The sequence below is a fragment of the Neovison vison genome, chromosome 3 (assembly GCF_020171115.1).
Source record: "Neovison vison isolate M4711 chromosome 3, ASM_NN_V1, whole genome shotgun sequence".
NCBI lineage: Eukaryota > Metazoa > Chordata > Mammalia > Carnivora > Mustelidae > Neogale > Neogale vison.
In genome coordinates, this window is record NC_058093.1 from 33,419,632 (window position 1) to 33,447,113 (window position 27,482).

General features: G+C 41.6%; 1 protein-coding gene across 2 annotated transcripts in view; it reads right to left on the reverse strand.

Annotated features, from left to right (window-relative positions):
- The window catches only part of AP1S3 (adaptor related protein complex 1 subunit sigma 3), a 57,641-nt gene that overhangs the window by 15,431 nt on the left and 14,728 nt on the right, over window positions 1–27,482 (reverse strand). For both annotated transcript variants that reach the window (XM_044241698.1, XM_044241697.1), the window contains exon 2: window positions 1,283–1,461. In XM_044241698.1, the coding sequence (XP_044097633.1) occupies window positions 1,283–1,461 (179 nt within the window). The remainder of the gene's footprint in view (window positions 1–1,282; window positions 1,462–27,482) is intronic.

Below are 27,482 nucleotides of genomic sequence, written 5' to 3' on the forward strand. Positions count from 1 at the left end.
GTAATTTACTCCATTAAATATAGCCTGCCAAGTTGCCTCTGTTTTTGCCTTTCAGGTTTTAGAAACACCCTTTGCAAGAGCCTTCCCAATGTGCATTTTGCTTCTGGAAGTGGCAACAGGATGCTGAATGCAGAGTCCGGTTGGCTGGGTTCTGGTCCTGGCTTAGACATCAATTATTTGGGCCTATGGGCAAAATGGCTTTACCTCTTAGGTAAAGTTTCCTTATCTATAAACTGAGGTTGCTTGCCAGTACGGTCTTGCTATGGCAAGCACGTGCAATAATGAGAAAATATATAGGTTTTAAAGCCAGAAGGAGGGGTGCCCAGGTGACTCATCTGCTTTTGATTCAGGTCATGATGTCAGGATCCTGAAATCAAGCCCCAAGTGCGGCTCCCTGCTGCGTGGAAAGCCTGCTTCTCCCTCTCCCTCTGCCCTTCCCCCATCCCCACTCATGTGCTCTCTCTCAAAGAAATAAATAAAATCTTTTTAAAAATTTAAAAAAAAAAAGCCAAAAGGATATGCATCTGAATTTCGGCTCTCCCAACTGCCCCTTAGTTCCTGTGATTGAAGACTAATTACTTAGAAACTCTGTGGCTTCAGTTTCCTCCTTTGCAAAGATGAGTAATAATAGCAATAATAAGGGCTGGCCATCGCTCTAGCCCCTTCACCTGCATTTTTTCCCACAGCATTTGTTACTAACGGATAGGGTTTTGTTTGCCTGATCGATGAGTACGCTCTGTAAGAGCAGCTCTGGTGCCCATCTTGTTTGTTAAGGCATCTGCAGTCATTAGAGGTGCTGGAAATGTAACAGGTGCCCAGAGGCTCTTTTTTTTTTTTTTTTTTTTTTTAAGATTTTATTTACTCATCTGACAGCCGGAGATCACCGAGAAGCAGGCAGAGAGAGAGGAGGGAGCAGGCTCCCCCGAGCAGAGAGACCGATGTGGGGCTTGATCCCAGGACCCTGGGATCATGACCTGAGCCGAAGGCAGAGGCTTTAACCCACTGAACCACCCAGGCGCCCCCCAGAGGCTATTTCTTGATGCACTGCATTATCCACATGTAGATCACATCCCTAGAATCCATCCTGGCACATCCTGGCACATGGAAAGCCTTTCAACAAATGAGAGCTCTTTTTCTGTTAGTCTACTGGTACAAATATTTGGGCTCCAGACTCCAAAGATTTCAGTAAGTGATGCAATTGGTGTTGTAATCAAAAATGTTCAGGATTAAACAATCCAAAGCAATAATGAGAAGGACAGATCTCATAGACAGTTACTCACACCTTTTATAAACAAGTTTTAGCTCCTTCCAGTCAACAAAACTGCTTGTTCTCTGACCACGAGAGAGAATAATCTGAACAATTTCCCGGGTGATCTTTTTCCTCTCTTTGTCAGGGAGAGTCGTGTACCATTTCTGCAGCCGCAATTTCCCCTGTCTACTGAAAAGCAATATGAAATGTATCTAGAACAAACAAAGGACAGAGAAAAACAGAACTTGATCAGCTAAATCATTCTACGTAGACACTGGAAATTAAATGGCAGGGTTTACAAGCAATGATAATTCTGCACAAATGAAAAAGTTCTCACCAGTATGAAACTATCTCATCTGAAAATTACATTTAACCCATCCAAGAACAAGGAAACGTGTGCATCACAAACATGACTTATTGATATTAGAGGGGAAAGATACGAGTTTCAAATATTATTCCCTTTTGGAGTCACAAATTATTATATGCAAAAAAATAGAGAGTTACATACTCTTATTGAGAAAACAATAAAATTTTCCTTCACAAGAATAAATAAAGTGTTAAAAACTGCAGAAGAGTTTACTTTAAAAATTACACCCAAGTTCCATATCACAACTATGTCAACATAACGACAATAGAGGGAAAAGGGAGAGAAGGGAAGGAAAGAAAGATAAAGCACTAGAAAAGGGTGAGAAAGCAAGAAAGGGGCTACATTCTCAGTCTTTTTTTTTTTTTAATAAAAATTGTATATATTGAATGCATACAACAGAGTGATCGAATCTACATCTGTCTATAGTAGCATGTTTACTATAGTCAAATTAATTAATATTTCATCTTCTCACATTGTTATTATTGTGTATATGTGATAGAGTCCTGAAATCTACCCCCTTAGTAAATTTCCAGTATTCAACCCAGTGTTAATTAACTGTAGTCGTCCTCAAGAACAGCAGATCTCTAGACTTACTCATATTAAAACTGCAACTCTGTGCTCTTCAACCAACATCTCCCCATTTCCCTCACCTCCCCACTCCTGGTAATCACGGTTCTACTCTATATGCCTCGATGACTTACAACTTTTTAGACTCCTCTTCATATGTGAGATCATGCACTATTTGTCTTTCTCTGTCTGGCTTATTTTATTGAGCGTGATGTCATCCAGGTTCACCCATGATATCATCAATGACAGGATTTCTTTCTTTCTTTTTTTTTTTTAAAGTTTTTTTTATTTATGAGAGAGAGAGAGAGCATCACGAGCAGTGTGAGGAGCAGAGGAAGAAGCAGAGCAGGGAGCCTGACCCAGGACTTGAACCCAGGACCCTAGGATCATGACTCGAGCCAAAGGCAGACGCTTAACTGACTGAGCCACCCATGTGCCCGATTTCTTTCTTTTTTATAACTGAAAATATTCCATTATATACACACACATGCACACACACACAACACACACACATACATATACCACATTTTCTTTATCCATTCATCCATTGATGGACACTTGGGTTAATTCCATGTCTTGGCTATTGTGAATAATGCTGCAAAGAACTTGGGAGTGCAGGTATCTCTTCAAGATTCTGATTTCAGGGCACCTGAATGTGGGATAAGCCTCTGCCTTCGGCTCAGGTCATGATCTCAGGGTCCTGGGATCGAGTCCGAATCAGGCTCTCTGCTTGGCAGGGAGTCTGCTTCCTCCTCCCTCTCTGCCTGCCTCTCTGCCTGCTTGTGATCTCTCTGTCAAATAAATAAATAAAATCTTTAAAAAAAAAAAAAAGATACTGATTTCATTTCCTTTAAAAATATACCCAGAAGCTGGTTGCTGGATCATACATCAGTTCTATATTTAATTATCTGCAGAACATCCATACTGTTTTCCATAATAGTTGCACAAGTTTAGATTCCCACCAACAATGTTCCCTTTTCTCTACATTTTCATCAACACTATATCTTTTGTCTTTTTGGCAACAATCATTCTAACCAATGTGAGGTGATCTCTTATTGTTGTGATTTGCATCTCTCTGATGATTAATGATGTTGAGCATCTTTTCATATACCTGTTGGCCATCTGTACACCTTCTTTGAAGAAATACCTGTTCAGGTCCTTTTTTTTTTTTTAAGATTTTCATTTGTCTGACAGAGACACAGCGAGAGAGGGAACACAAGCAGGGGGAGTGGGAGAGGGAGAAGCAGGCTTCCCGCCGAGCAGGGAGCCCCATGCAGGGCTCAATTCCAGGACCTTGGGATCACGACCTGAGCCGAAGGCAGACGCTTAATGACTGAGCCAGCCAGGTGCCCCTGTTCAGATCCTTTGTCCACTTTTTAATCAGGTTATTTATTTTCTTGCTATTGACTTAAGTTACTTATATATTTTGGATATTAACCTACTAACAGATGTATGATTTACAAAGATTTTCTTCCAGGTAGTTCTCTTCGTTCTGTTGATTGTGTCCTTTGCTGTGAAGAAGTTGTTTGGTTTGAAGTAACCTCATTTATCTATTTTTGCCTTTGTTCCCCTTGCTTTTGGGGTAATATCCAAAATATCTCTGCCCAGACCAATGTCATAACGCTTTTTCCCTATTCTTTCTTCTAGTCATTTTGCAGTTTCAGATCTTACAGTTAAGTCTTAATTCACTGTGAGTTGGGTTTTTTTTTTAATATGGAATGAAAGAAGGGTCCAGTTTCATTCTTTTGCATGTAAATAACAAATTTTCCCTACACCACTTATTGAAACTTGTCCTTTTCCTACTGTGTGTTCTTGATAGCTTTGTTGAAGATCAAACTGCCTTAACCCTAAGGTCTTTCCTCTGCTTTGTGGGTAACTTAGCTGAGAGCTTTAGAATAGACCATTTCATGTAGGAGTTGTCTTTGTCATCATGATAGAACTGTAACAATTGAGACAGTGCGTTGCCTATCTGGAAGCAACCGGATCTTACATTCAATTAAGTTTCAAAATGTGTATTTCAAGTAAGGGTTTATATTCTAACACATTTTAAAAGCTGTAAATGAATGGAAGACATCATAACATGCAGAAATTTACTTTGGTAACTTGGAGGTACAGTAGATAATGCTTTTCAGAAATTGTCAGATGGTATATTTATTTGATGGGAGATTAAATTTTCTCAATGCACCATGTGAGAAGTTTAGAATCATAATTTATTTCATCAGGTTTTTGCTTTGTTTTCTTTTCTTAAAAAAATAAAGTTCAGTAGAGGTTAAGTGTGTTATGGAGAGAAGAATGATATATACTGGAAGCCAAAATAATTAAAATTTTAAAAACTTTTTTTAAAAGATTTTATTTATTTACTTGAGGTGGGAGGGAGCACACACAAGGTGGGAGGGACAGAGGAAGAGAGAGCAGCAGAATCCCCACTGAGCAGGGAGCCCCATGACTCTGGACTCAACCCCAGGATTCAGGGATCATGACCCGAGTCGAAGGCAGATGTTTAACAGACTGAGGCACTCAGCTGCCCCTTTAAAAACTTTTTATAAATAAAATATCCACCTCCTTTTATTGAAGAGGTTTGGCTCTGAATGTCAGAACATAGGTCATAAAAACTCACTAGGTGGTGATCTGAGAACCAAAAGTAACCAGGCTCTTTCCCCAGAGCTCCTCGTACCTCCAACCTACAGAATTTGAGGTCTTCTTAATAAGGTTATATTCTCTCTTAGAAAGAAAACATCTCTTAGAACAAGGACTGGGGCACCTGGGTGGCTCAGTGGGTTGGGGCCTCTGCCTTCGGCTCAGGTCATGATCCCAGGGATCTGGGATCGAGCCCCGCATCGGGCTCTCTGCTCGGCAGGGAGCCTGCTTCCTCCTCTCTCTCTGCCTGCCTCTCTGCCTACTTGTAATCTCTGTCTGTCAAATAAATAAATAAAATCTTTAAAAAAAAAAAAAAAAGAACAAGGACTTAAGGACCAAGGTATCATCAGCGAGGAAAAGCAAGTGTGAAAGCCTTGCTCATCTAGCAAATTTAAGAAACATCACCCTCAGACTGGAATTTTAAATATCTGCTGAGAATGCAGCATTTTCTTAAATACCCATTTCACTATCAGCACAGGTATAAATAATTCAGTAAGGGAACACAGTCACTCTTTTCTAAGAATTAAATCGAGAAAGGTATTTTTACTTCCAAGAAGAGATCATCCTAAAAGTGACATTCTGAAAGTACAAGGTGGAAATAAATAAATACATAAATAAATAAATAAAAGAATAAGGTGGAATGGTGATAGAATCATAAAATCTCAGAATCTTGAGAACAAGCCTCAGCTTTGGATCATCACCAATGAATAAGTCTATTTAATCCAATGTCTAGCAAATGGTCTAGAGATGTCTAGGAAAATGAAATTGACACATTTTCTTAGTGTTCACTTTGCATTTCCTGTCAGAAAATTTTTTTTCTTCCCATCTAACCTAAATCCATTCTGTTAAAGTTTAAACCAGTTTTCCCTGATTCTATCCACAGAGTATATTAAAAGATGGTATGTCGTAACTAAGTCTACACATATTTGAAGACAGCCTTTCAGGTGACCATGAATCATTTTCATTCCAGGAGAAATAACCCTGGATTCCTGTTGTCTTCTTACTGGTTCTATCTCCAGATCTCAAGATCATCGTGATTCCTCCCAGATTTTTCCACAGGCTAAGTAAGTGCTACTTTTAATTGGGGGCACTCAGATGGATACCCAAAGTTCCAGAGAGAGGCTGGAAGTAGGGCTGAGTTTCATTGTGGATTACTTTCTAGTTCTTCTACATTGCAACAGTCTCTCAAGATCAAGGGCCTCCGTTCTTAAAAACGGATCAACAATGTAGGGCAATGAACAAAGAGCAACTCTTTCTCCTAACAACCAGTTCAAAGAGAAAAGATGATCAGGAACCTGATACATAAAAGCCCATATAAATAGAAATACGTTCTAAATTCAAAAGAAGCAACACATTGATTCAAGTTTATCCCATAACTGCCTTGGTTAAGACAGTGTTGAGAGATTTAGCCTTCCCAAGTTCTCCTCTGAGACAGAACATAGTTCGTGTTTGTGGTGTCTGGTGTCTGTCACGCCTCCAGAGTTAGGGTGGCTTGAGAGAACCAGCAGAATGAGTTGTAGTGACTCACAGGAGTTCATCACCTCCAGTAATTAATTTTATCTAATTTATCAGTTTAGTCATTCAAGGCATATTTGAATAATGAGTTTCAAGAGGTTAATCAAACATCTTTATTGATTAGCATTAGCTTGAGAGTAGGAGGAAAGCAATTGGAAGGATTCTTTCAATATTTACAAAGAGCCAACTTACATTCAAGTGATGTCATAAACAAACTTCATCTGACTTCAGAAAATAACACCCAGCCATTCCCCTTCCATAGTACTGCTGAGATAGGAGGAGTAATGGAGAGGCTGACTGGTAATACCTTTCTGGAAAATGCTAACTCCAGAAATAACCATAAAATCCAATGAACTGTGTTGAGCAGGGTTGACTTCTTACATTTAGCCCAAATGCTTTGGCCTCAGGTGGACACAGCTTCACCAAGACCCCCCCCCGTTCTTATCTCAGAAGCCCTTCTGAGGGGTCTGGTTCTGTACCAGATGATCCTTTAAATCCAAACATGTCTGGTTAATCCAAGCATTCTTTGTCCTCAGAGCATCCACTAGTATAATCCTTGACCTAACTGGGGATAGCCCAAATTTGTAACTTTGACCCAGAATGCAAACTACTCTGGGCATTTTCGTAATTTTATTTCTGAAGCATGTCCAGGGAGGTACACTTAGGCCTTTGCAGGAAGCACAAAGCAGACCAATACCAATCTATTTAGCCTACTGTTCTGAACCAGTGTTAGCATCTTCCTCCTCCTTAATGATAAAAGGTGAAAGAATCCAGAAGCAGCTTTGGTTCTTAAAGTTTGCAAATCTAGTAGACCCACGACTAGCTTACAAGAAGAGAGGCATCCAGGAACCTCTTCCTATCCCCAACACTGTCACCTCACCAACACCACATATGCAGAGCTGGCTTGTATTTCAAGATCTGAGCTGCAAATATAAACCCATACAATCCTATGGCACCCTATAACCCATAATACATCACTTAAATAACACTATTGTTGGAGTCCTCACCTCCTTAACCCCCTTTCCAACTGCTGCAGCCACTCAACAAACTCCCAATCCAGATCAGCCCATCCACCCTCCTCTCTGCTTCTCTACTGAAGCATCAGCCACTCCTGAGAAAAACTGCAGAGGGCTTTGCAGATCGGTACCATTTTACGGGTATGAAATCTCCAGTGTTACTTGGAAACTCTCCATCTACCTCTTCAAGTAAAGGGGTTGCTAAGCAACTGCCCCCTTCTATTCCCCACAGGGGTTATTGCTAAGTCATGGCCAAGCCCCTCCTATTCCTTACTTCCATCCTTACTCCCTGACTCTGGGAAGATAAAAGTCAAGAGGATCAAAATCATTCCACAGGATTTCCTTAGCTCCTCCCACACCAGTACACATCTTTATGCACAAACTCAGTCACCCCCAGCACCCCCAACCAATTTACTTGTTCCCTATCATCTTCTCTTCTGGTTGCCCATCCTCATCTATGTCTTCAGGAATGTGGATTCAGCATTCTGACATTGTCCCTCCCTTCTGAGACTCCTTACATGCACATACTAAATAATTCCAAGTCTCTCTCATGTTTAAAAAACAACAGTCCTCTCTAGAATCCCAATCTTGACTCAGCCAGTGCCAAGAGTCCAAAAAGTCCCCATACCTTTTGACCCAATGACCCTACTGTTTAAATCTGGACTAAGGATGTGCCTTAAAATGCAGATAAACATTTAGGCATTAATGCTTACTGTAGTTCTTTATAGTAACACACAAACTATAAAACTGTAAACTAACTAAATTACCAACAATAGAGACATTTTTAAATGCCATTTGTTAAATGATTCAATAAGTGAGAAGGCCTACAGTATAATGTTACATTTAAAAAAAGAATATAAAAAGGTACATGGAGCATTATAGCAACAATTTAAAACTATACTTACATAGACATTATATAAGGGAAAGACATGAAATTGCTCATAGTGTTTATGTTGGAAGACTGGAATTACAAATATTATTTTCTTCTTTGTACTTACATGGAATTTCCCAAATTCATATGGTTGATTTTAGAAAAAATGCTTAATGAAAAGAATATTAGCAAGTTCAATAAAAATTAGTCAGGATTCTATCTGAAGGCCAAATACTAAGTAAATGTCAAAGTGTTTTCAACAAATAAAACTATACCTCAAGGAGACTGCACGCTCCTCGCTACTCAAGAGATCCTGCAGACAAACGCCTCCCTCCTTGGTCCCCCCATGTCCCCCCATGGGACACCTCCACCAGGGGTGTGACCATGGGACTAAGCCTGCATAAGGAGAAGGAGGATAGGGAAAGAACATGCAAAATGGTCATTGTTGGATGAAGAACCTCAATGTGAGAAAGGAATCCATCCAAATCCTTGAGAACACAGACAGCAACCTCTTCGACCTCAGCCACAGCAACTTCTTCCTAGGAACATTGCCAAAGGCAAGGGAAGCAAGGGCAAATGAACTACTGGGACTTCATCAAGATCAAAAGCTTTTGCACAGCAAAGGAAAACAGTTAACAAAATCAAAAGACAACTGAAAGAATGGGAGAAGATATTTGCAAATGACATATCAGATAAAAGGGCGAGTATCCAAAATCTATAAAGAACTTATCAAACTCAACACCCAAAGAACAAATAATCCAATCAGGAAATGGACAGAGGGCATGAACAGACATTTCTGCAAAGAAGACCTCCAGATGGCCAACAGACACATGAAAAAGTGTTCCATATCACTCAGCATCAAGGAAATACAAATCAAAACCACAATTAGATACCACCTCACACCAGTCAGAATGGCTAAAATTAACAAGTCAGGAAATGACAGATGCTGGCGAGAATGCAGAAAAAGGGGAACCCTCTTACACTGTTGGTGGGAATGCAAGCTGGTGCAACCACTCTGGAAAACAGCATGATGGTTCCTCACAAAGTTGAAAACAGAGCTACCTGGGCAACCCAGCCATTGCACTACTGGGTATTTACCCTAAAGATACAAATGTAGCGATCCAAAGGGACACATGCACCCGAATGTTTATAGCAGCAATGTCTACAATAGCCAAACTGTGGAAAGAACCTAGACGTCTGTCAACAGATGAATGGATAAAGAAGAGGTGGTATATATACACAATGGAATACTATGCAGCCATCAAAAGAAATGAAATCTTGCCATTTGCAATGATGTGGATGGAATTATGCTGAGCGGAATAAGTCAATCAGAGAAAGACAATTATCATATGCTCTCCCTGATATGAGGAATTTGAGAGGCAATGTGGGGGGTTTGGGGGGCAGGAAAGGAATAAATGAAACAAGATGGGATGGGGAGGGAGACAAACTATAAGAGACTCAAAATCTCACAAAACAAACTGAGGGTTTGGGGGGGTGGAGGGGGAGAGTGGTTGGGTTATGGACCTTGGGGAGGGTATGTGCTATGGTGAGTGCTGTGAAGTGTGTAAACTGGGCGATTCGCAGACCTGTACCCCTGGGGCTAATAACACATTATATGTTAATAAAAAAAATTTTTTTAATTTTTTAAAAAGGTCAAAGGACCCCTACTAAGATGGGGGCCCATAGTTATTTTTCTGTAATTTCAAATCAAGGCTATTTAATTCTGGCAATGAAATTAAAAAAGGGAGAATGAGCAAAAGCGTGAGCCAATAGTTTAGGCTCTATTCACACGAACTAGAGCATTGCTTTTATAACAGGCTGACAAACTCAGGGCATCACAATCAGCATGTCTTTAATTAACGGAACACAGCAGAGCTATCATGGATATCAGGGGTGTGTGTTTCAAGCAACCTGCTCCTATAGCATATACTCAGACTGGGCGGTACTGTAAAGTGCATGTCTTGCTACCGCTTGTGCCTGAAAGAAGGAGGGGAGAGGGAGTACATTGGAAAGAAGTCAAGGACAAAGACACTGAGCCTAGTGAAAAGGTCATCCACAGTGAGGTAAAGAAGCGGGGAAAAAAATACGTTTATGCAAAGCTGGTCAGTAGGGAAATGTTAACAGAAAAAAGCAGCTCTTTATTCAGTATCGATACTGAAGCTCTTAGAGAATTGCCCCGACCAGGAAGAAAACTCCCATAAACAACACTGTTTCCCCAGTCTGAGAAGCCACCATTTGGTGTAGCAAACCATGACACTGTACGAGGTGAGAAAGCCGAGTTCCAGGAAGGGCGACATCAGGCCGAAGAACTAAATCGGTGTCAAAGAGGAAGATGCCCTCTTTGGAGTAGGAATGAACTGAAACTTTTTTTTTCCCTCCGTGCAGACAAACTAAATAAGCAAGTAAGATGGAGGGAAATGCCTCACTCTGTCATGGGTGCGACTATGCCCTTAGAACAGGGAAAAAGTACACAGCTGGAAGCGGTAAGAAAGCAAGGAGAAAAGAAACTCTCACGGGCCCTTCTTCGTCTGCACAGTTCTCCAGAATCACGTCCAGTTCTGTTCTTTGCTCATAACTGGGACACAATAAATACGTGTGGACTGGCAAACTTTGAGCGATGATGGCACCAAGCCCTATAATACCGAGCAGAGAATTGGGTTTTCTCTCGGGCTTAGAGAACATGAAAGTTTTCTTGAGATGACCTTTTAAAAGCCCAGGGTTTTATTGGACATCATAGGTTTACCACTGGAATCACTTTCCTCTAGATGAGTAGATGAGTATAGCCCTTGGATCCCCCAGATCTCCTGGGCGCTTACCCGGGCTGATTGAACAGTCTTCTGGCCCCGAATGCAGAGAAATGTCCACAAACTCAGAGGCGGAGCTACTCTTCTGGAATCAATTATAAAAGGGTTGCACACAACTGCTCTGGGCACTCATTCCTTCAGGGCTCCAGAGTTTGTGTACCTGTTGACATGCAGCTCAACTACTGCTTCAGATTCGGTCCAGAGTATGCCACGCCTTTACCATGAGGCCAGCCCAAATCTGATTAAGGAAATGCATCACCAGGCCAGGCCCTGGGGGGCAGCAACGGTATCACATGCGACCGCCTCCGGGCCGAGTCTAGCACAGAGAACTCTCAGTAAATGCTTGCGGTTGCTAACGAGTCATCCGGGAGGCAGGTCCGCCCATTTACACCGCCCTCCCTCTTCACGGAGGCCAGCAACGCATTCTCTGCTTCTTCCTTTGGAATCGCTGCTGCTCCGTCTATTTTTCCCTCACTGGTTCCCACACTGGGACAGAAAGAGGCTCTGACAGGCATTCCGCAGGGACACAGAGGGGCATTCTGCTGATTCTTGGGGTAATCATAAGCCATCCAGTTTCTACCCGACCTGCTGGCTACCTAGTCCCCTTTGTTACCTTCCCAACCCTCAAAGACTGAGGTTGCCCCAAAGACAGCCCAAACTTGCTCATAAGTCACTCAGAGCCCCTTTCTCTCTTTTGACTGCTGACCGGTGGTCTTCTGGTTGTCTCTACTCATCCTCTCCAAGTTCTCTGTAAGGCGTGTGCTTCAGGCTTTCCCGTTTTTTCACCTATGTGTGTGTGAGACTCCAGTTTCCTTTTCCACAACTGAGTGACAACAGTTCATGTGTTAATTAGTGTTCGACTCCTCTCCCCGCCCCCCCTCCCCTCCTCCCCACCCCCCCCACCCCACCAGGTTCTATTCACGGGCCGGCAAGGGTTAGCAGGAACCATGGGGCAGGTGTGGCCCTCCACCAGCCACCGGCTCCCCACTCCAGGCCCTGTGTCCTCCCCTATGAAACCGGAGAGCAGGTCAAATACTCAAATACCTTTCCCGGGCTGGGTGCAGAGGCAGGTAACCTTTCAAATGAAGGTAAAGGTTCAGGGTAATATAATAGGGGTGGAAAACACAGAGTGAGACTGGAAAGCACCTGTCCTGACTGAAGGGACAGGCACAACTCAGCCATACTGAAGTATTGCCATGAAAAAGAAAGATCTGACAGTATTGCTGGATCTTCAGATTGTTTTGGTTTGTTTTTGTTTTGTTTTGTTTTTTCCCCAAAAGAAGCCTGAAATCTGATAACTATGTAAAATATTGGGATTATTTTAATGTTGGCCATTAATCTTAGTACTAATACTACCAAAATAGTATTCACACTAAGCCAAGCACACTGTGATGGCTGTGGGCATTTGTCCCTCATGTGACACTGCTGAATTAGGGGACAGCTGAAGTCTCCTACTGTACTAATGTCATTCTATAGCATGTGGCCACACTGTGGATTTCCTTTCCTTGTTATTTCTGAATCTCTCTGTTTGAGGAAGAGGCCCACCAACCTGCGAACCTTGCTTCCACATCTCAGCCCCCTATTACTGTCAAATCTATTGTGAATCAGAATCTCCTATTAACTAAATTCATCAAATTGTATAGGTTTCTTTTCCTCAAGATTTCCAGCTCTGGTTTCTGTTTCTACGATAAAAGAAGATAACATTAAATGGAAAGAAAGTAAGATCCAGGAAATCTCAGAATCACATTTTTGATTCACTGTGTCAGTCTTTTTCTCCCAGAATTAAAATACTGAAAAGCAGCCCCATCAGCCAACGTCTTTCAATTCCTTTCCTGATCCTTGTACACCACCTGGTGGCAGAATGGTCTGCTTAGAACAAGTGAAATGCCCAGTGAAGCAGGCACAGAGTCAGGCCAACGAGGAGAGGAGGAAAGAGAAGAGCATCAGAGGGGCAGTGAGAGAAAAAGAAGAAAGGAATGATGTCAGAAATAAAAGCTATAGGTAATCCATAAATGAAAGGATTAACTGCTGAGAATTAGCTGGTGACCGTTTATGTACACCTTTAAAGCTCCTTCTGTGAAGAAAATTCCTTATAAAACTGTCCAGTATCCACCCACTTATACTGTACAATAGCATTTACTGGAAGGAAGGAAGGAAGGGCTGACCAGGTTGTAGCTAGAGGAGAGGACAAGCAGGCTACTATGGGTTGGTCTGCATTACCCCAAAATTCGTATGTTGAGGTCCTGCCCCCAGTAGCTCAGAATGTGACCTTGGTCACTGCAGATGTCATTAGTTAAGATGAGTTCATACTAGAGTACTCCCTACTCCGGAGTAGGGAGACCCCCTACTTCAACATGACAGGTATCATTCTCAAAGGGGGACAGAGGCATGCACACAGACAGGATGCCAGGGGAGACTGAAGGTAGAAGAGGGGATGATGCAGCAGAAGCCAAGGAACCGAAGATGGCCAGCCAACCCCCGGAAGCTAGGAGAGAGGCATGGATCAGATTCCCTCTGGGTCCCCAGAAGGAATCAGCCCTACTGAAACCTTGAGTTGGGGCTTCTAGTCTCCAGAACTTTGATAAATTTCTGTTGTTTAGGCCAATCCATTTGTCCTCCTTTATTACACTAGCTTTCCTGTGGCTTTGAATTTTTTTTTTTTAATCTCAAAAAGCATCACTACGGTTTTCTATGTTATTACAATGCATATCATAAAACCAAATCATCTACATTCCAAAGATAAGGTGGGCAGATTCCATTCAGCTTTGTAAATATTTATACACTGTCTACCACAGTGAGGTATTTAAAACGAAATAATCACTCATTCCTGGACTCACAAAATGCTAACATCAGAAAGGACAACAGAGCTGCTTTGGTGTAAACCTTCTCCTCTGAAGAGGAGGAAGTGCTGGCCCAGAATGCTTACGGCTGGACCCTCTGCCGCTACTAAGCAGCAGAGTTAAAACAAGCTCCTGCCTTCCAGAGCTCCCCAGAGCCTCCTAGCCCAAGGCTCTTTGCACTTGGTGCCTTCAACCACTTTTTGTTTTCCAGCAAAGCTAAAATTACTATTTTCCCTCATTTCTTCTTTTTATCCAAATAATTATAACCAAGTGAGTCCTTTTTTTTTAAGATTTTATTTTTTTTAATTTATTTTTTATTTATTTTCAGCATAACAGTATTCATTGTTTTTGCACCGCACCCAGTGCTCCATGCAATCCGTGCCCTCTCTAATACCCACCTCCTGGTTCCCCCAACCTCCCACCCCCCGCCACCACTTAAAACCCCCTCAGATTGTTTTTCAGAGTCCATAGTTTTTGACACAGAGAGAGAGAGAGACAGCAAGAGAGGAAACACAAGCATAGAGAGTGAGTGAGGGGAAGCAGGCTTCCCGCTGAGCAAAGAGCCCAACATGATGCTCGATCCCAGAATCCTGGGATCATGACCTGAGCTGAAGGCAGGCTGAGCCACCCAGGCACTCCATAACCAAGTGAGGCTTACGCTAACACCAGAGACCTACTTATAATGGTTGACATATACTGGGCATGTGGTAGTCCCTATGCTAAGCACTTCACATGCAATACCTCATTTAATCCTCATCAAAATGTTATTATTACCCCCATTTAATTGATAAGGAAATGGGGCACCCCAAAAGTGAAGTCCCATGCTTCAGGTTAATCAGGTAGAAGACTCCAGACCTGGGCATTGATTCTAGAGCCCACCGTTTAAGTGGTTATGTAACATTGCCCTCTTTTTTTTTTTTTTTAAAGATTTTATTTATTTATTTGACAGGCAGAGATCACAAGCAGGCAGAGAGGCAGGCAGAGAGAGAGAGGAGGAAGCAGGCTTCCTGCTGAGCAGAGAGCCCAATGTGGGGCTTGATCCCAGGACCCTGAGATCATGACCTGAGCCGAAGACAGAGGCTTTAACCCACTGAGCCACCCAGGTGCTCTGTAACATTGCCTTCTTGATGAGAAAATAAGTCCAGGACATGGGCACCGACTGGGCTGCCATCACCACCTTTAAAGTCACTATGATACTGAACCACCCTTTGTCACTAGAAGGCAACATTTTTCCATGACTGCTTGAACCCTGTTTAAAACAACTTTAAGTCGCTATGATGTCATCAATGGCGAACAAACAGACCTACCAACTACTAAATCACTGGTGCTCAATGAAGACAATCCACTCCAGGACTCAGATCTTCTATTCCCAAACAGAAAGTCTTCCTCTTTCAGAAAGCTAAAGCTTTATTCAAAGTCAAATGCTGCCAATTGATTTTTTTTTTTTTTAATTTATATCCAAGATGAGTCAAGGAAAGCCAAAATGGCAAACAAAAGTTAGATGCTGTTATGGGTATAATACCCCAATTTTGTGATGCAGCTTTGGTGTTACTAAGTGTTACTTCTCAGAATTCCACTCCTAAGTGCTTTTCGCTTCATGCAACAATTACTTGGTTTTATCCTAACAGCATGATGCCTGGCATGAGGGAGGTGACGGGTCCAGCCATACTGTGTACTCAAAGAACACTGCTCTTGAAAGGCCCAGGATGGCAGGTCACTTATTACCACAGGGGTGAAAACAGGATGCCTGTGTTCAGGAAACATGTGGAAAAGTGGACATAACTCAACCGAGAGAGAAAGAGCCATGATGATGGAAGTATCAGCTCCAAAAGACATTGAATAACAAGTTTAATCTACCTGCCTTTGCAAGGTAGAATGGACAGGAGAAATGTGGAATGCAAGGCTGTCATTATTCAAATTCAAGTAGAATGCTGAACGGTGACCTACCCTATCCTGCATCTCCCCTTCCCATGGGCTAAACAAAGGTCTTGAGAAACAAAACAAAACACCCAAAAACTCTTGTGATAAGAGTCAGGTAAAGTTAGACACGCAGAGTCTCCCAACCAATGCCGATGCCAAGGTGAACACTCCTAAATTTAGGTCCCCCCCCAACAGCTTAGGCATGACAAAACAGCCATCAGGCAGTGGCTGAGCACATGTCCCAAATGCTCCAGGTTAGTGGCTGCCGATCTGTGCTGCCCCCACAGAGGTGTACCACAAATTAACGTCACAATGCACACTCAAATAAACACGTCTGCTTTGCCAATGCCGTAATTCTCTTTCTTCCAGTTTTCCAGCTCACTGACTGCAAACTGTGGGATGACAGAAAAGACCTGGATCTTCTGGACCACATGGAAGGAAGGGAGTTTTTAAAGTAAGGATATTAAAATCTGAAAATTGTGTTTGTATGTATGAAGGTAAAATCTGCAAATTGTGTTTGTTTGTATGTAGGTGAAATCTGAAAATTGTGTTTGTATGTCCACCTCAAACAGTGACTCTTAGGAAAAGACTTCATTTTGCAGCAGTGCTATAGGGAATGGGCGTTTTAGTGCTGGTTAGTTGAAAATCACCTTCAGCCAACATCTGAAATTATACAGGCTTGGAACATGTACAACTATAAGCCATGTAAAAAGACCCTGTGAGACAATAGCCAAACTATGATGTCCATCAACAGATGAATGGATAAAGAAGATGTGGTATATATATATACAATGGAATACTATGCAGCCATCAAAAGAAATGAAATCTTGCCATTTGCGACAACATGGATGGAACTAAACCATATCATGCTTACCGAAATAAGTCAAGCGGAGAAAGATAACTATCATATGATCTCCCTGATATGAGGAAGTGGTGATGCAACATGGGGGCTTAAGGGGGTAGGAGAAGAATAAATGAAACAAGATGGGATTGGGAGGGAGACAAACCATAAGTGACTCTTAATCTCACAAAACAAACTGAGGGTTGCTGGGGGGAGGGGGGCTGGGAGAAGGGGGGGGGTTATGGACATTGGGGAGGGTATGTGCTTTGGTGAGTGCTGTGAAGTGTGTAAACCTGGCGATTCACAGACATGTACCCCTGGGGATAAAAACATATGTTTATAAAAAATAAAAAATTTTAAAAAAAAATTAAAAAAAAAAAAGAAAGAAAAAAAAAGACCCTGTGAGAAAATACTCATGGAGAAACCACCACGGAAAGAATTTGCCTCTGAATAGCCCAGCAAAGAATGCGCCAGCATTGAACAGAAGCCTTGACAACTTGTCAGTGGGCTTAGGAAGAAAGAAATAGGGACTACTGAAACTTTATAGGTTTACGATTTCCTGAAATACTTGTGGAGACTGTGTTTTCTGCCCTTAAGTTTACGACATACAGTGCCATGCTTCTAAAATCAAGACAAAAGCGTTTAGTCTCAAAGTTCATTCTGCCAAGTACGTGATCCATAAGACACTTCAGACGTGTATCGAATACCATTCTAAGTTACTTCGGAGTAACAATGCATGCTCAAGTATATGCTAATGCTTTACTGTAGTTCAGAATCCCATCTCCCTTCTTATATACTTCTTTTAAAAAAAAAAATGTAGTTTGGAATATTACTCAGCCATAAAAAAGAATGAAATCTTGCCATTAGGAATGACGTGGATGGAGCTACAGTGTATTATGCTAAGTGAAATAAGTCAGAGGAAGACAAATACCATATCATTTCACCCACATGCAGAATTTAAGAAACAAAACAGATGAACATAGGGGAAAGAATTTTAAAAAGAGAGGAAGGCAAACCAAAGAGAGGCTCTCTCTCACTCTTTCTTTTTTTTTTAAAGACTTTATTTGACCCAGAGAGAGAGAGAGAGCACAAGAAGAGGGAGCAGGAGTAGGAGAGAGAGAAACAGGCTCTTCACTGACCAGGGAGCCCGATGTGGGGCTCGATTCCAGGACCCCAGGACCATGACTTAAGCTGAAGGCAGACACTTAACAGACTGAGCCACCCAGGCACCCCCATAAGAGAGACCCTTTAACTATAGAGAACAAACTGGGGGTTCCTAGAGGGGAGGGGAGGCAGGGGGGGTGTGTTAAAAGGGTGATGGGTATTGGGGGGGTACGTGTGATGAGCACTGGGTGTTGTATTTAAGTGATGAATCACTAAATTCTACTACTGAAACTAAAAATACACTACATATCAACTAACTAGAATTTAAGTAAAAACCTGAAACAGTATAAAAAAAAATTTTTTTTAATGCAGTTTGGTTATCTCATAGGCTGATCCCTAACCTATTTTGCTTTGAAGTTTCAATGAGTTGAGGTTTTTCTTTTCCTTTTGCATTATGCTTTCTACCCAAGCAATATACACAATTTAATTATAATGTTTTTCAGAACTTTTGCAAACAATGATGATTCTAAGATTAAACCTTTTACTGTGTGCCCTCACTAGTCTGAGTGTACCAAAAATCTCCATTTCTAATCCTGATTCATCAAGTCCAGAATCAAATTTGTTAAAGGGGAATTGGTACTGTACCAAGTAAAGGTTAGAGAGAGAGAAAGAATCTCAAACTTCTAACGTCTAGAAAAATAAAAATACAGGGGCGCCTGGGTGGCTCAGGGAGTTAAAGCCTCTACCTTCGGCTCAGGTCATGATCTCAGGGTTCTGGAATCGAGCCCCGCATCGGGCTCTCTGCTCCACAGGGAGTCAGCTTCCTCCTCTCTCTCTGCCTACTTGTGATCTCTCTCTCTCTCTCTCTCTGTCAAATAAATAAAATCTGTTAATAAATAAATAAATAAATTTTTAAAAATAAAAATACAGATAGACTCGCTTACAGACACTGGAAAAACTGCATAGCTCTCCAGCAGGCAAGCTTGCCAAGTTAAAAAGAAACCAGACAGGTTCCAAATGACCACATGCTTTCATTACTAAATGTGCCAAACCCAAATAACCCCGGGAATCACTCCAGTAAAGTAAAATGCACGCCCTGTAAAATTCACAGTCACATTTCAGTTTTTGAAATAAACAAAGGATTACTTTATATCATTTTGCCTATAATTTCATGTGGCTGATTATTTTTTATATCATATTATATCATTTAGCTGTGTCTTAGATCATTTTTGCTATCATTTTATATCATTTTTTTCTTCTTTCTTTTTTTTTTTTTAAGTGGGCGAGGTAAAGGGGCAGAGGGAGAGAGAGAGAGAGAAAGAACCCCAAGCAGACTCCACGCCCACCATGCTGCCTGACACAGAGCTCCATCTCACCACCCTGAGATCATGACCTGAGCCAAAATCTAGAGTCAGATGCTTAACCAACTGAGTCACCCAAGCACCCCCATTTTATATCATCTTGGACTCTCCCCTTTACTTACTTTTGAAAGTTGACTTTATACTTCCGGTATTTAGAATATATTTACATTCTTTTATATACATGTGGCTGAGATTGTTAATGTTCTTTCTTGGGGCCCCAATAATTTCAGATACCGTTCATGTTTATTTTTTACAATATTTGAAGGAAAAAGTAATTGTATAAACAACGTTGCAAGGTTCGTTCAGGCATCATTTCAGGTGGTTTGTATTTTCCCCTTTACATTTGTTTTTTGCAAATTTTCTGTAATAATTATGCATTAGTCATACTTTAAAAATTTAAGTGAAGATTGCTAGGGAACTACAGAATACAGTGTCTACTGTAACACAGGAAGGCGAGAACTGGGTTTTCTGGGATGCTGAACAGCTGGAGGCAGAGCTGTTACTCAGGGGCATGAGAGGGGCCCTGGACTCAGCCACACTCCCCAACCCTGCACCCCACACACCCTGCCCAAGAAAATAAGGCTTTGTGGATGTGAGCCTTAGGTCAAGAAACAGCCCAGTATTTATTAGCATTTCCTTCATCAAAAGTGAAAAAACAGTTAACATAAATTCTTCTCAGAGGGAAAGTACGACCCAAAATACAGGGAGGAAAGCTAGAACTGAGTAGCGAGGTAGCTAGAACTGAGCCTCGACGATCTGGAGAATGCCATCTTGCTCTGATGGCATCACTGGTAGCTTCAAGCCAATCCTATCTATCCCTGAGGCCCCAGGGATCCAGGCTGGGAAGTGCTGCTTCTGCTCCTCCCTGGGCAACCTCCTCCCTTTGGATACATTTTAAATTCTAGGTTATTACCGAGAATTTTTTTTTTTTTAAGATTTTATTTATCTGACAGAGAAAGAGAGAGAAACAAGCAAAGGGAGTGGCAGGCAGAGGGAGAGGGAGAAGTAGACTTCATGTTGAGCAGAGAGCCCACCGTGGGGCTTGATTCCAGGCTGGGATCATGACCTGGGCCAAGGGCAGATGCTTAACTGAAACACCCAGTCACCCCTATTACTGAGAATTTAATCTAACACTACATGGAAGGGGGATTTGTTTCTGCTTTGGTTATTCCATAGGCCACCAGAAACACAACAGGAGAAAGGATTCTTTTCAGGCACATTTACATGAGAGAGTGGTATACTGTATAATTTCTACTTTTAAACAGCTCATCTTTTTCATTAAGGTAGACCTAAAAAGACCCCTAAATTTTAATACTCTCATGGTAAATCAACTAAGATGCCCTAAACTAATATTAGCACTAGAAAACAATGCAACTCAATTTCCTTAGAATACTCGACATTTTCCTTTCAACGAGTTTTAACAGGTTAGTGAAGTTTTAAGAGACTTGATTAGACAGGTCATAACAATGACCTCATCCATTGCTCCCTTACCATCTGTTCTTAATAAAGCAGCCAGACTGAACAGAGGATAGGTCACTCCCCTGCTCAAAATGTTCTCTCCAAGAAAAAGCCAAGTCCTTACCATGACCCACAAGGCCCTACTCAATGTGCCCCTCTCTATCTCCGACATCACCAAACACTCTTCCCCTTACTCCCTGTATCCTAGCCACACTACCACACCCTACCTCAGGGCCTTTGTACCAGCTGAGTGGTGCATGAGTCACTCCCTCACTCCATCAAGATTGTTCAAAAATCCACTTCTCAGTAAGGCCTACCCTGACCATTCTATATATAACATGCTACCCCTACTGGTCTGCCTCAGCACTCCTAATCCTCCAACCCTACTCCAGTATTTTTCCAAGTATTTGTGACTTGACATTTTATTTTTTTATTTTTTAAAAGATTTTATTTATTTATTTGAGAGAGAGAGAGCGAGAGAACACGAGCAGTGTGTGGGGCAGAGGAAGAAGTGGACTCCACTCTGTGCAGGGAGCCCGATATGGGGCTCTTTCCTGGGACTCCAGGATCATGACCTGAGCCAAAGACAGATGCTTAACCAACTGAGCCATCCAGGAGCTCCACTTTATTATTTTATTATCGTTATTATTCCACAGTATACAAAGAATGCTCCATGAGGCAGTCCAAAAGTCTTTTGTGTATTGATGTATCCCAACCTTCCAAAACAGTGCCTGGCACATAGTAGGCTCTCAATAAATGCTATTTGAATGAATGAATGATGATGGCAGATCTGCTCTTGCAGGAAGACAATGAAGCAGTAATTTACTCAACAGTAGTTCCATAATACAAGAAAGAAAAGCTAATGTGTAAAATGTAATTATTTAGCTAACAACAGAGCTGTGAGAATTTAGAAGATTAATGTGTAGAATAATATTGATGGGTTTTGAATTATGTCTAAATCAACCACTGCTTCACCTCTTAATGGCAGAATTTTGCCTGTGGGAGAGAAGATAAATTAATTTCTTCTGGGCAATGTTGATATACTATCAGCATGCAAGTATATTTGGTGCCAATCTTTGGTGGATACATCCAGGACAACAGATGAAAAAGCAACATGAGAACACTATGAATTTTTTTTGCTATAAATTTTAGAGTGAAAAAAAAAAAAAAAGGAATAATCCATCATCTAAAGTCAAAGAAAATCTCCCTTAGCCCATTTATTGGAAAGACTAACAATCATGAAGTAATTGCCACCGGGACGTGACATTTAGTTGATTAACATTTAACTTCTCAACTAGATACAAATATCTGTTCTTCCAGCACATTCGATACTACCCCTCCCAGAAAATGAGATGATCAACTATCAGAAAAAAGTTACAGCCAAAGAATCTTGACAGCACAACAGGAGACCAGGCTTGCATCTAGCATGTACCTAGATTATGTGGACTACCACGGTACAGCAAGTAGAAAGCAAATCTCTAAACGTTAGCCTGTGAAATTTTAGGTAAGTAGGAAGTAAAAGAATTTTCCTAAAACCATTCACTACAGGTAGCCATTTCACTTTTTTGTTCTCCTGGGAAAACCCTGTTTTAATTCCAAGCCAATATTTTCAGAACAGGGATCCAAGCCTCTGTCAGCATCCATCCCTTCATGTTCTCATGTTTTTTCCAGGTACTGTTTGAATAGCAGAGGAGCGGCAGTGCCCACCTGCTGACTTCAAAGGGAGGCGATAACAGATTCCATCAGCACCAGTATCAAGGGAGCTTAATGGCGGTTTTCTTTTGTTACAGAACCGAGAATGTCCTAACAGAAGACCATCTAACATCAAGATGCTTTGACATCTTTGTCCATGGCTCTTCTCAAGCATGGGCTATCTACTGAGTCTACTGGGTCTCCTACTTTTTCTTCAAAAGCAGTCTTGGAGGATTTTTTTGATTGAGAAATGAAAAAAGAGCTAGACGGACCAAGAGCCAAGAGTGAGGTGTTTCAAAATCGATATATGCACTAAAAATCCCAATGCATGACCAGAGAGCTCACAAAATGCTAAAGCTGGATAGGACTACTGGATACAATCTAACAGAAACTCAGTTCCAGAAGAGAAGGCACTGCCCACAGTTGTATCAGTGGTAAGCAGTTGAGTCAGGATGACTGCCTAGGGATCCTGACCTCAGACACTGTTGTCATGTGTTCCTGACCTCAAACACTGTTGTCATGTGTCTGTGTGTATGTGTGTGCACGCACACACACGCATATGTGTTTATTTTAAATTCCAGGTTACAGCTGTCTTTTGACCAAAGCAAAATGCGGCTGGGCTGGTGAAAATTTAGACTAAGTGGCTTAATACATGACAGAGGGGAAATAAATGATACCTGACCCCCTTCTTTCTTTTGCAGTTTTTTGAAATACACTACTTTGAAGTTTGCAGCTGGCCCACAGAAGTGTTGTTATTTCCTTTCTTGAAATAACACATGAAGTAATGTCTACTTATCTAAATGCAAAGGTCTGCTGTTCCACTTACCAAAGAAATACTATCCAGAAAAGGCTCAACAAATACTGTGTGATGGAGAGAAAACTCCTAATAAACTAGACAGCCGTTATTTTTAATAGACCATTAGAGATTCCTCTCTTACTGGTCCATTCACTGCAATATTCTATTAAGAAGTGCCTGATCATTTTATTATGGTTTAAAGTTTGGCTCCATTTTTAAGGATTTAAGATTTTTTATTGTAGTACAATATACCTAACATAAAATTTGTCATTTTAACCATTTTGAAATGTATAGTTCCGTGGCGTTAAATACATCTGTAACATTGCACAATCATCACCACCATCCATCTCCAGAACTTTTTCATTTCCCCAAACTGAAACTCTGTCCCCCACTGAACTGAACAACAGCTTCCCACTCCTCCTTCCCTCCCCCCAGCCCTGGCAACTACCATTCTACTTTCTGTGTCTGTAATTTGATACTCTAGATATGTCATATAAGCATTTGTCCTTTGTGACTGGCTTATTTCACTTAGCATAATGTCTTCAAGGTTCACCCATGTTGTAGCCTGTGTCAGAATATCCTTCCTCTCTAAGTCTCAATAATATTCCATTGTGCATATATATCGCACATTTTAGCCATTCATCCCCCAGTGGACATTTGAGTTGCTCCCACTTTTGGGTGAATTATGCAGTTACAAACATGGGTGCACAAATCTTTTCTTTTTTAAAGATTTTATTTATTTGAGAGAGAGAAAGACAGAGCACTCGCGGGAGAGGGGCAGATGAAGAAGGAGAAGCAGACTCCCCAGTGAGCAGGGAGCCTGATACAGGACTCTACCCCAGGACCCTGAGATCATGACCAGGGCTGAAGGCAGACGCTTAACTGAGTGAGCCACCCTGGTGCCCCCACAATCTTTTCAAGTCCCTGCTTTCAATTCTTTTGAGTACATGCCTAGCAGCGACATTGCTGGATCACATGGTTATTCTCTGTTTAATTTTTTAAGGAAACACCATACCATTTTCCATAGCAGCTGCATCATTTTCTATTCCCACCAATTTCATTTCAAACCTAAGAATTCCAACTTCTCCACATCTCTGCCAACACCTGTTGTTTTCCGGGTTTTTTAAATAGTAGCCATTCTATGTTTATTTTTTTTTAAGATTTTATTTATTTATTTGATAGACAGAGATTACAAGCAGGCAGAGAGGCAGTCGAGAGAGAGAGAGAGAGAGAGAGAGAGAGGAGAAAGCAGGCTCCCTGCTGAGCAGAGAGCCCGATGCGGGGCTCGATCCTAGGACCCTGGAATCAGGACCTGAGCCGAAGGGAGAGGCTTTAACCCACTGAGCCACCCAGGCGCCCCAACAGTAGCCATTCTAATGGCTTTAAGTGCTATCTCATTATCATCCCGATTTACATTTCCCTAATGAATCATGATGCTGAGCTTCATGTGCATGTTGGGTCTTCTTTGGAGAAATGTCTATTCAAGGCCTTTGTCCATTTTTTCATTGAGTTGTTTGGCTCCATTTTTAACAATTTCATCTATACACAACTGTAGATGCTGGGGGCATTCTGGTTTGAGGTTTATTTGGAACACGGGAGTTGTGTTTATGCCTTGGGGCCTCTTAGACATAAGCTGTAGAAATCAGAATATGTGATTTGGTAGGGTTTTTTTTTTTTTTAAGATTTTATTTATTTATCTGACAGAGAGACAGCATGCACAAAATGGGGGAGGGACAGAGGAAGAGGAAGCAGCAGACTCTCCATTGAGCAGAGAGACCAACGCAGGGCTTGATCCCAGGACCCTGGGATCATGACCTGAGCTGAAGGCAGACTCTTAACAGAATGAGTCATCCAGGTTCCCCAGTGATTTGGTGCTTTTAGGTGCCCTGTGAGTAGTTTAAGCCTTGCTTATTCTCTACCTATTTACTAACTGAGTCAGCAAAATAATAGCCTTAGGAAAAACAACAGAGCCTAGCTGCATCGACTATGGTTCCAGTCCCGGATTTTACCAAGAACCAGTTCCATGTGACTTGGCAACCTAACCAGCATCTCTGGGGTGCTGGACCTGAAATGATTTCCACAGTTCCTTTCAACCCCGACCGCCTGACACTAGATACCTATCGCACAAGGCAACAATAACCACAAATTCTTTCAAATGATAGGATGCAGAGAGTGCTTCTTAGATGGACAGTCATAAAGCAATTTTTCATACTTCTCAGAAACCAAATATTCTAGGAAAACACAAAGTTTTTCTTTTTTTAAGATTTTATTTACTATTAATTTGACAGACAGAGCTCACAAGCAGGCAGAGAGGCAGGCAGAGAGAGAGAGAGGAAAGCAGGCTCCCCGCTGAGCAGAGTCCCATGTGGGGCTTGATCCCAGGACCCCGAGACCATGACCCGAGCCAAAGGCAGAGGCTTAACCCACTGAGCCACCCAGGTGCCCCACACAAAGTTTTTCTGACCAAAGTCTTCCCTCCCTGCCCCCCCCCACCCAAGATATGAGAGCCATTGCTTTCCTGGAATAAGGCAAGCGCAATAAAACATGGTTCTCTTCTGCCCTTTGCCCTTAGAGAAGTGGTTTTCAAGTTAGAGGCTTTTTGCTTTTTGGGTTTTTGTTAAACATAAAGTCTATATCTAAACAAAAGTCAGTGACAAAGAGTCAAAAGTGAGAGCTGAGCGGCTCTGGTTAGAAACGTTGGGGGTTTTCGGGGATCTCCACGGAGCCTTGCTTGAACACCATTGTCTCATTGTTCAAAGAGCTGGGGGGGGGGGTAAAGCCAGGATTGTGCCATGAAGTCACAAAAACAAGTAAACTGGAATCAAAACTGGTCATATAGCCAATGACAAAATGGCCTTTTCTTTTTTTCCACCATTGCCTCATGTATGCTATGCCCTTCTGACCTCCAGTAATGCCAGACAACATCCTCAGAAGCAGAGGTACTCTTCTGAGTGCAAGAGGTAAAAAGGAAGGGGCCAGCCTGACATCCACAAAGGATCTCAAACTTAGAATTGTGTATTTATTCAGGAGGTCACCGGGAAGCCCCAGGGAGGCCAAAAGACAGAGATGTTCTTCATACGGGATATAAGCTTGTGCCCATTTCCAGACTAAGTTCCTGGCTGACACAGTGCATCAATACGTGTTTTAAAACATTTTGCAAAACATTTTGCAAAAGGGAAAATGAAAGTGCACGATATTTTATATATGCTATATGCATTCACTTGTTAAGCATAAGGCTTGAAAAACTGCCACAATATTTATAGCCTGGCTTAGCCACTTTGTTTTTTTTTCACATGCCAGTGGCTTCAGAATATGGAAGTGGCCTAGGTTTCAAACCCCTACCCCTGTCCCCTTATGACTCTCACTAGGAGGAAGAATATGCTAAGTAAGTTTGAGCAAAACCACAGAGAAGAGGCTGCAGTGGGCATAGCTGGCATCATTGAGTATCTCACACTCCACTCTCTTAACAATGGGAAATGGTTATTCTCTGCCTTTTGTTCTCTGTTCTGCTCTGTCTAGTTCAGAGCCTGCAGCCTAGGAACAGAAACCACACCTATCAGAACGGAGTTTAATAAAGAGGCAAAATGACAAAGGGTTGGTCTTTCTGCTTCTCAGACATCACAATATTCTGAAACCAAAAGTATTTGAAAGTAACATTTAAACCATCCGTGGTCACCATTCCAGGGGCATGAGGCCAGGACCAATTTTCCAATGACCCTAACAAACTTCAGGAACAAAATTTTCACTGATCATGGGAACATTCGCCATTTGCAGAATAGGCCCATGCTTCAAATACAGAAACTCTTGTTTGTACTTCAATCAAAATGAGGCTTGCATATTAAACTAAAAAATACAGCAAGAATTCTAAGACTGTACAAGAGATTTCAGGCTGACAGTAATAACAGAGACCCAACTTTATTTTAAATGAACGTGATTTAATTTTTGACTTGGACTTTTAATTCATTTTACCAATAGGGCTTCATAGAGTTAGTAAAACAATACCATTACTTCTATAAATATTCTATAAACCACACTGGAAAACATCTGAATATGTTCTGCTATAAAACTAAGGACAGTCTTTGATGCTTCTTGCATGGTAACTTTTAGTCATGGGCTCGTGTAGGATACACATTCTTTGGGAGGAAGAATCTGGAGGAGGTAAGTCTGGGAGAAACTGTCCAGGGTTGATTTTGGATTCGATCCAGAGAAAGCTGAGAGACTGGGTTAATTAATTCCAGAAAGACCCAAGTAATAATTCTTTTAGGTTCTGATTTAACCTTCAGATAATAATCATTTTCCTTAAAGGTTTATGAACCAACTTCAGACCTTGGCACTAACTAACCTCAAATGAATGATACATAGATTTGTAAACCAACTTAACATGTGGACCTTGTCAGAAAAACTAAAGCAATGGATCCAAGCTTCCGAAGAAATCTAAAAAGGT